Below are 9,829 nucleotides of genomic sequence, written 5' to 3'. Positions count from 1 at the left end.
ATTTTTCTCTCCTGACTTGGTCTCTCTGGCCACTGGCTGGCTCTCTCTGGCCACTGGCTGGCTCCCGGAATCCTGAGGTTTCAGGTGTCAGTTACACCTGGATTTTGATCTCCAAAAAACAGTGAATTGCAAGGCCAGGCCCCCTGACTGCATTGGGGCGGCTTTTCTTACATCTCAAATGTTTTAGGTTGAAATGGCAACAAGACGGAGCCGGGCCCTGCCCTGGGCACTTGTGCACCGGTTCCTGAGGTCAGTTGGCGCTGACCTCCCTTGGTTCTCTCTGGCACCGGCGGGATTGTGGTCATCACTGGAGCCTTTGAAATTAAGCCAGGCTGCCATCATACAATCATACGTTCCTGAGTCCTTGGTGCAGATAAACCGGAGCCGAATCCCAGCTCCTGAGCTCACTTGCTCTGTGACCTTGGTCTTGTTCCTCTCTGAGTCTCCGTTTCCCCATTTACACATACATTACAGTGTCGGTGGGTTTAATGTGGAAACGATGCTTCCCACAGTGCCTGGGACTGAGTAACTCTTCATCAGGGGAAGCTGGCACTATTATGACTTGAAGCTCAGCACTGCTGTCCACTTACTGTATGACTTCTGTCAAGTTTTTTTAGAAAAAATATAGTTTATTGATTTCAGAGAGGAAGGGAGAAGGAGAGAGAGAGAGAAACATCAATGACAAGAGAGAATCATTAATTGGCTGCCTCCTGCACTCCTCCGACTGGGGATCAAGTCCGCAACCCAGGCATGTGTTCTTGACCAGAATCGAACCCGGGACCCAGCAGTCCACAGGCCGACACTCAATCCACTGAGCCAAACCAGCTAGGGCATGTTTTTTAACTTCTCTGAGCACAGTTTCCTCATGTGTAAACGGGAACCAATAGCCAGCTTTGCCTGATGGCCAGAATGCTCTTGTGGTTGGTTTACAAAACATTTTCCTGGCACTTGCTTGCCTCCTGAGACCCAAAAGGTGGCCATGGATAGGAGCCAGGGCTTGAAGTGGGGGCTGCGGGATACAACTCCAAGCTGCGGGCTGAGCGAACTGTTATGCTTAGGACATGGGGGAGAATTCACTCTGCAAGCATTTCATTTAGCATTCCTGCCCTTGGCTTTGCAGGTGGGAGTTGGGTGAGAAGGAGCAGCTCAAGTCTGGGGGATGGGGGAGGGGGGCAGACGGGAAGGCAGGGCACTTCAAGCAGAGCCTGCCTTACGCCCAGGACCAGTCCAGAGATCAGGGTGCCGGGTCGCAGAGGAGCAAGGTCCCCTTTTAGCCTGTTCTCCACAAAACCGATCATTCAGCATAAGGCTGTTCCAGTCCCTCCTGGCTTCAAACCCCTGAGTGGATGCCCACTGCTGCCCAGGCCCTGCCATCCTCAACGACCTCACCACTCACCGCTCGCTGCCTGTCACGAAGCTTTGGGCACAAGGTCCTTCTTTTCGTTCCTCCGGTGCCCAGCTCCTGCCTGCCCCAGAGCCACCCCGGGCTCTGTTCCCTGGAGCAGTCTTCTTCTCCGTGGTCAGGAGAAATTGTCACTTCTTCAGGGAAGTGACGCGCCACCCCCAACTAAACTAGGCCCCCATCTGTCGCTGAGGGCAGCACGCACGTTTTCTTCTTAGCACTCACGGTGTAATGATCTGTTGAGTGTCGTTCCTGCCCTTGGAACTCCACGAAGGCGGGGCTCTGCCTTTCTGGACTCTGAAGTGCCTGGCTGAGGAGCTGGGGCTGTTGGGAAGACAAACTTCCGCAGCGGCTCGGCAGGTGGGCCCAGCTCCCGGAGGGCTGAGGCTCTTTGGGGCACCGCCTGTGAATGGCGTGGCATCACCAGCCCCTGAACGGTTTCCGTCAGCCCCAGAGCAGGAACTCCCAGCTACTCACAGGTCTTCATTCCATTCATCCAGCAGGTGTTTACCATGTGCTTGCTGTTTCCTGAGGTCTTCATATGTGCCTCGTGCTACACCAGAACCATTACATTCTTTCACCAGGTGGTCACTGAGCTCCTACTATGTGCCAAGCACCGTTCGCTTTCTGGGAATACCACAGCGAGCAACAAAGACAGAAATTCCTGCCGTGGGGGAGCGTGCATGCTAGACCTGGGAGGCAGACAAACATAAGTAAACACTGAACCGTCACAGATGATAGTAAGCCCTATGGAGGAAAGTGAAACAAGGAAAGGAAACTTCTGTCTCATTCTGACAGCTGCCCTGTGAGAAGTAGGTGCCCTTCTGATTCTGGTTTTATAGAAGAGGACACTGCAGTTCAGAGAGGTTGAATGAGTTGTATAAGGTCACAGAGCTAATCAGTGATGGAGCTGGACTTCTGGATTCTTAAGCATTTATTTTTTTACTACTCTGCCTCCCCCCAAGTAAGACACAGTGTGGCACAACTCTCTCTCTCCGAAGCCACGGTGGCACCTGAGGTTTGAATCCGGGTTCTTTTCCTTGCTGGGGGTGTGACCCTGTGTGACCCGGCCTCTTCCAAGCTTGGTTTCCTCAGCCTCCCCCTCAGGCTTGGAAGTTACGTGGGATCACACTGGCCCGGGGTTGTACAGGCGGGCTCGGTGCAGATCTGGAGGCATCGAAGGGGCAGTGGTGGGTGCTGCGTGCTCGGGCATGGCGGGGAGGGGAGGCAGAGATAAGGGTGCTGTCCTGCCCTCCCCGCAGGCCTCCTGCCTCTGTGGCTCTGCCCCCTGCATCCTGTGTGGCTGTTGCCCCTCCAGCCGCAACTCCACCATCAGCCGCCTCATCTTCACGTTCTTCCTCTTCCTGGGGGTGCTGGTGTCCCTCATCATGCTGAGCCCTGGCGTGGAGAGCCAGCTCCACAAGGTGAGCCGCCCCGGGGAGGGGGAGGGGCTGGGTGTGCCCAGGGAGCAGCCTGGGGGGCCTGCTGCTAAGGGACCAGGCTTGGGGTCCCAGCTGACCAAGAAGAGGTGGGCAGGTGTGTCCCGGGCGGTTGTTCAAGTGGGAAGGAGGGTTGGAGCCTCACCTGGGGATAGTTGGTTCTCGTAAGCCACGGTCTCCTGGGAAAATCATATTCATCATTATTGCTCCTAAGACTCTGGCCCCAGCAAGCTCTCCCCTCTTTAATCTGCAAGCCCAGTTTGGGGGTCCCAACTCTCCCCTTCATCCAAGTGTTTCATGGCCCGGCATGCACCCAGGGGGACACTTAGGCCAGTGGTGTGACACTTGAGTGTGTACACAGGTGTGAATCCCGGGGGAGCGGGAAATGCAGCCTCAGAGCCACCGCAGAGACGCCAGTCCTGTAGGAGACGGGCCTCAGAGTCCCGGTTTCCAGAAGAATCTCAGGGAATCTGGTGTAGGTGGTGGGTGGAGGGCATTTTGGGAAATCCTGCCTTAGACAGCGCCATGCGTACCTGAGGCTGTGGGCAGGATGACAGGGAAATAAACAGAGTAACAAGACGTAACTAGACCGTAACTAGACCGTCTGTGTGTGTGGGTGGGTACGCCTAGGACTTCAGCCCCAGGCGTGGGTGGCTATGGGGATGGAGTGGCAGGCTCAGCTCCTGTCCTGGCCCCGCCCCTGCTGGGAAGGCCTCCTCCTGGCCCCGCCCCTGCTGGGAGGGCCTCCTCTTCCTCCTGGCCCCGCCCTGCTGGGAGGGCTTCCTCCTGGCCCCACCCCTGCTGGGAGGGCCTCCTCAGGGCAGGCCTTGGCAGAATCAGGCCCAGGGAGGATGGGGCCGTCAAGCGGCAATGTCTGTCCCCACAGCTGCCATGGGTGTGTGATGAGGGGCCCGGGACCACCGTCATCCTGCAGAGCCATATCGATTGTGGCTCCCTGCTCGGCCACCGTGCCGTCTACCGCATGTGCTTCGCCACAGCAGCCTTTTTCTTCCTCTTCACCTTGCTCATGATCTACGTGCGCAGCAGCCAGGACCCCCGGGCTGCCTTCCAGAACGGGTGAGTGCTGGGGGCCCCCTGCACCCCGTCTGGTCCCTCCCGCAGTGGCGCCCCCTCCCCTGCCTGTCTCCAGATATCCCCAGACCCTACAGCTCAGAAGGCAGCTCACTTAGTGTGTTCCGTTTCTCAGATGAGGAAATTAAGCTCAGAAAGTGCAGCAACATGCTAAGGCCACACAGCATGTAGTGACGCCGATGGGGCCAGAACTTGGGTGACCGACCACCCTCACCCCTACTTGGCCCTGCCCTCTGCCCCTTGGGGCTGTTTCTAGGGCCAGGACAGATGTTCTGTGCCCATCAGACCATGAGAAAGCCCCTCTTCACCTCTCCCAGTACCTGTTTTGGGGGGGTGAGCTTCTGGGGGTCAGCCCTGTTCCTCTAACCCTGCTCCACTGTCCTGTCTGTCCTAATCCCCACCCCATAGGTTTTGGTTCTTTAAGTTCCTGATCTTTGTGGGCATCACCGTGGGTGCCTTCTACATCCCCGATGGCTCCTTCTCCGACAGTAAGCGTCTTGGTGGGGAGGGTTGGAGGCCACCAGGAGGGGCGTGGGGTCCCCAGTGGGAGGAGCGTTGGTGGGGCTGCTCTGTGTCCTGGCACACAGACCACAGGCTGCTGACTGGGGTCTCGGCTCCTAGTCAGCAGACAGCGCTCTGGTCCGTGGTCATATGGCCTTTGGGCAACTTTGGGGAGAGGGGGACGGAGGTACCTGCCCAACGCTGACCCATGCCCTGCCACACTGCCTCGGTGCATGGCTGGGGGCTCTCTGAGAGCAGGGGCTTTGCTTTTCCTCAGTGTGCCAGTGCAGGGCTTGGCACAAATGATTGTTGAATGAATAAATGTGTGTGAGAGGGAGCCCACGGGACTGTGCCTGCCCCAGGAATCCCAGGGAGCCGGGTGGGTCAGGGGCCCTGGCACCCAGGCTTCTGCCCAGGGCCAGACTGGCTCGCCTCACTCCCCTCTCCCCATCCAGTCTGGTTCTACTTCGGTGTCGTGGGCTCCTTCCTCTTCATCCTCATCCAGCTGGTGCTGCTCATCGACTTTGCACACTCCTGGAACCAGCAGTGGCTGGGCCAGGCCGAGGAGAGGGACTCCCGCGCCTGGTATGCAGGTCAGTGCCAAGGCCGGCCTCTGGGGGGAATCCAGGGGTCTTTGAAGCTTGATAAGTGCCTGGAGGGCATCTCGAGCAGCCCCTGCCTTGGTGCAGGAATTGGACTGTGCAAGGCAGATGGGTGGGAAGGGTGTGTGTGTGGGCAGCCGATTCCAGGGCAACTTCAGCAGATCAGAGGGGAGAGGAACTGGGGAGGCCTCGGAGGGTCTAGTTCAGCGGTTCCTGAGGAAGGGGCCGTGCACAGCCAGCCCCGACCAAACTTCAAGTGACACTTGGTCTTTGAAACCCAGTGGCAGAAAGGATCCCAATTCACTGAGGCGCTGGTTTGGTTTTCAGGCCTCTCTGAACTTCCTGTCTCTCTGGCAGCCAGAGCAGGCGTCAGCAGATCCCACACATACAGTTCACTTAAAAAGAAAAAAAAGTTTTTACTGATTTCAGAGAGGAAGGGAGAGAGCGAGAGAGATAGATCATGAAAGAGAATAATCGATTGGTTGCCTCCTGCACGCTCCCCACTGGGGACTGAGCCTGCAACCTGGGCATGTGCCCTGACCAGGAATGGAACCGTGGCCTCCTGGTTCATGGGTCGATGCTCAACCACTGAACCACACTGGCTGGACCTAGTTCACTTTTTAAATAATCATTTTTGTATTCATTGTACTTATTTATTTTATTATTATTATTTAAAAAATCTTTATTGTTGAGAGTATTACAGATGTCCCCTTTATTCCCCTCCCCATTCATTGTCTTTATTTTTATGATTATCTATGGAAAGTGAATCATTTTAGTTCAGGATGGGGCCCAAACTCACCAAGGTGTTGGTGAGTGATGGAAGTTTAAGAGACTTCCTAATGACTGTTGTCATTCCTTGGATGACGGAGTGGAGGCTGCCCCACAAGCCCCCTGGAGGGAGTGGGGGTCCCTGTGCCTCCTGACTCCCTGCTTGCTGCCCTCCTGCCCAGGCCTCTTCTTCTTCACCTTCCTCTTCTACTCGCTGTCTATTGTGGCCGTGGCCCTGCTCTTCGTTTACTACACCGAGCCCGACGCCTGCTACGAGGGCAAGGTCTTCATCAGCCTCAACCTCACCCTCTGTATCTGCATCTCCATCATCTCCGTCCTGCCCAAGATCCAGGTGAGCTTGCCAGGCTCTGCCCGGCCGGAAGCCAGGCCCGCTGGTGGGTGGGATGTCTTGTGGGAACCTTGGCATCCTGGGCAGGGCTGGTGGTCACAGAGCCTTGGGCTAAGAGTGGGGGCTCCCCAGCAGCCTCCCTGGGTTAGAGTCTTGGCTCTCACATCTACATTTCAGGGGTCTTTGGGAAAGTGCCGGAACCTCTCTGTGCCTCTCTCTTCTCAAATATAAAACGAGGATAATAATACCTACTATTTGGAGGATTGAGATCATATTTGTGAACACGTAGAACAGTGCCTGGCATATAGACAAACATCAGGCCCTGGCTAGTGTTATCATTATTGGTGCTGTCATTTTTTAAATGTAAATTGGGAGGATATCCCTGAGCAATGATTCTTAGGCGCCTCAAGAGGTAGTGTTAGGAGGTGCAGTTCCAGTTTCTAATCCCAGACCGTCTGGGATAATGAATGGGGGTTCCCAAGTAATGGTTTGCTCTTCAGAAAAAAAGCCTCCTGAGTCCAGTGGTACTTGCCAATTTGGGACCTTAGCCCACCAGGGGATTCAAAGGTAGCTTAGGCAGTTTTTAGGGGTCTTTAGCAGAACGTTTGGGAACTTTCTGGTCAGAGCCTCCATTTCCCATTGAGAAAACTAAAGCCCAGGGAGGGTGATGCCCCTGCCCCAGGTCACACAGCAATCAGTATTCATGCAGCAAACACCTCTTGAGCACTCAGTGTGTATCAGGCGCCCCGTCTAGATGTTGGGGATACGGCTGTGAGGAAGAGGAGGAAGAATAATTATAATAGCGAACAGTTAATGCCATCGATCATTTAGTCCTTGTACCATCATTGTCCCCACTTTACAGATGAAGAAACAGAGGCTTAGAGGAATAAAGAGACTTGCCTGAGGTCACACGGCTATAAGGGGTGAAGCTGGGATTTGAACCCAGGCAGACTGGCTCCAGAGCCTGTGCTGTTAGTTACAGAGTTTAGATTCATATTTTCAGGCGTGTGTGTGGTGAAGGGTGGGAAAGAATAAGCAATAGACCAGGCAAAGTAAGGTCGTTCTGGATGAGTGCTATGAGGGAAGTAAAAGGGTAGTGGGTTCAAAGGTAGGCAGGGCCAGGGTTGCTGTAGGCAGGATTTTCAGGGCCTTGTTGCGGGTCCTGTTTGAGCTGAGGCCTGAAAGCTAAAGAGGGGCTGCCCGTGCAGAGATCCGGGAAGGGAGATGTCAGGGAGAGGGCACAGGGAGTACAAAGGCCCTGAGGTGGGAGAGGGCTCAGCACGTTCCACAGGCAGCGAGGAGGCCACAGTGGCTGGGGTGTAGTCAGCAGGAAGGAGCATGGGAGGGGGATCGGGTGGAGATGAAGGTGGGACCGACCAGGGAGGGCTTTGATTCACAGTGTGCAGGGACGCCACGCTTGAGGGGTTCTCAGCAGGGGAGCAAGGGTGTAATCTGTTAGGAGAAAGAATTAGGACTCCACCTTTGGGTGGGCTAGGTAAGTGGTGGGTGGCTTGGGTGGTGTGGGGTGGATGGCCCTAGGGTGGTGAGTGTTTCTGAGGTTCCCTGGTGGGGGGTGAGTGGGGGCGGGGTGTCCCCAGGTCTGGCAGGGCTCATACTGATGAGCTGCTCTTTCCAGGACGCCCAGCCCAACTCGGGTCTGCTGCAGGCCTCGGTCATCACGCTCTACACCATGTTCATCACCTGGTTGGCTCTGTCCAATGTCCCCGGTGAGTATGGGCCTGGGTTTGAGGAGGCCTGGTCTTGTTCTTAGGTTAGTAACGGCCCTCTGGGGGGCTGGGGACCCTTCCAGGTGACAGGGACATCCCAGCCCCAGCCCAGTCTGAGGCTCAGCCTTTCAGGAAAGTGGGAGGACCCCATCTGCTCCTGGAGCTGTTTGTCGTTTTGTCTGCTAAGTGCTGTCTGACGCTGGGACTTGGACGATGGGTTCCGTGTCTGTCTGTCCATTTGGGTTGGCTCTCTGCCCATCCTCAGGGCTAACTGGCTCCTCAGACCTGGCCTGCATGGGCTGGGGGTGACCGTGCTCCTATCCCCAGACCAGAAATGCAACCCCCACCTGCTGACATACTTGGACAATGGGACGATCCTGGCAGGCCCTGAGGGCTATGTGACCCAGTGGTGGGACGCTCCGAGCATCGTGGGTCTCATCGTCTTCATCCTGTGCACCTTGTTCATCAGGTATGGCAGGGGTCTGGGTTCTGGGGAGGGATCACGATGGGGGGGCCCAGAGCTGGGAGAGAGGGGAGGATGTGGGAGCCGAGACACCAGGCTGGAGGCAGCATGTCCAGCCCTTGCACTGTGCTGGTGGGCACAGTGTGGCAGTCGAGGCGGGGCTGAACCCTGCCTCCTGGCCCCAGGCCCTTTCCTACACGCTGGGCTGCTATGTGCCAGCTCAGTTGGTTGCAGGCACCTGTGGGGTCAGGGAAAGAGCCTGGACTGGAGCCAGTGGGTCCAGGCTCTGTCACTCACCTGCTGTGGCCTTGGGGTAAGTGGCTTTCCCTTTCTGAGCTTCCGGCTCCTCCTCAGTAAAAGGATATGATAACCTCTAATGCCCAGGGTGGCTGGGACCCTACAGTCTGACTGAGAGGGAGCAGCTCCTACTTAAGATCACGTGACAACTTTTTTTAAAGGGGCATCTTAGCCAGTGCTTATCGGTGTGAACTCTGGAGCCAAGACGGCCTGCGTTTGAGCCGGGCACTGGCGCTAATTAGCAGTGTGATTTTGGAAGAGTCACTTAAGCTTTCTGGGCCTCAGTTTCCTTATCTGGAAAATAGAAATAAAAATAGTACCTTCCTCAGTAGATTGTTGTAGGGCTATAGGTGAGTTAATATGTATCAGGCACTTGGAAAAGAACTTGGCAAGTCATAGGCACCAAGTAAATGTTTGCTATTATTACAAATAACTTTGAACATTTGCACAGCTGGGTGGCTGTTTTGTATGTGTCACTAGATGGTGAGCTCAAGTATAACTGTGTTTACACGGAATCTGGCAGACTCAGCGTTGGCTCTGGGGCCCAGCATTTCTCCAGGCGCCACTTCCTTTGCCTGCCCTTTCCTCCCTGGAGGCAACCTCTGGCCACCCCTCCTCCAGGCCCCGGGCAGTACTTTCTGAGGCTGTTTCACAATGCCCTCTTTCAAACATTTTCTCCAGGTCAAGTTTGGGCAGTTTACAGACATCTCTCGTGTTTGTCCCCTCATTTGATTCCTTTTCTAATCTGGAAAGGCCCCTGTCAGGTCCATGTTAGAGGAAACTGAGCCTCAGTGTTGGGCAGCCACTTGTCTGAGGCCATGAGCACACAGTGGCGGAGGGGCTTGAGCACACGCCCTCCCCAGCCCATCCGGGCACCTGGCTTCCTCAGGCTTCTTGCACGCATACCTCCCTGGCCTGAGGTCACTGGGCAGCACCTCTGAGAACCATGGGAGCTGTGTTCTTAGCTCTTAAAACACAGGAAGTGCCTGGCCAGCGTGGCTCAGCTGTTGAGCTGCGACCTATGAACCAGGAGGTCAGGGTTTGATTCCCAGTCAAGGCCCAGGCCCAGGTTGTGGGCTCGACGCCCAATAAAGAGGCGAGCAGGAGGCAGCCGATCAGTGATTCTCTCATCATTGATGTTTCTATTTCTCCTTTCCTCTCTGAAATCAATAAAGATATATATATATAT

General features: G+C 55.6%; 1 protein-coding gene across 1 annotated transcript in view; it reads left to right on the top strand.

Annotated features, from left to right (window-relative positions):
• The window catches only part of SERINC2 (serine incorporator 2), a 21,959-nt gene that overhangs the window by 9,241 nt on the left and 2,889 nt on the right, over window positions 1-9,829 (top strand). The window contains exons 3-9 of the mRNA XM_005875056.2: window positions 2,665-2,826; window positions 3,728-3,918; window positions 4,342-4,421; window positions 4,890-5,027; window positions 5,987-6,156; window positions 7,790-7,880; window positions 8,208-8,349. Coding sequence (XP_005875118.1) covers window positions 2,665-2,826; window positions 3,728-3,918; window positions 4,342-4,421; window positions 4,890-5,027; window positions 5,987-6,156; window positions 7,790-7,880; window positions 8,208-8,349 — 974 coding nt within the window. The remainder of the gene's footprint in view (window positions 1-2,664; window positions 2,827-3,727; window positions 3,919-4,341; window positions 4,422-4,889; window positions 5,028-5,986; window positions 6,157-7,789; window positions 7,881-8,207; window positions 8,350-9,829) is intronic.

The sequence above is a fragment of the Myotis brandtii genome, unplaced genomic scaffold (genome assembly GCF_000412655.1).
Source record: "Myotis brandtii unplaced genomic scaffold, ASM41265v1 scaffold456, whole genome shotgun sequence".
Classification (NCBI taxonomy): domain Eukaryota; kingdom Metazoa; phylum Chordata; class Mammalia; order Chiroptera; family Vespertilionidae; genus Myotis; species Myotis brandtii.
This window is presented reverse-complemented; position numbering and strand designations above follow the sequence as displayed.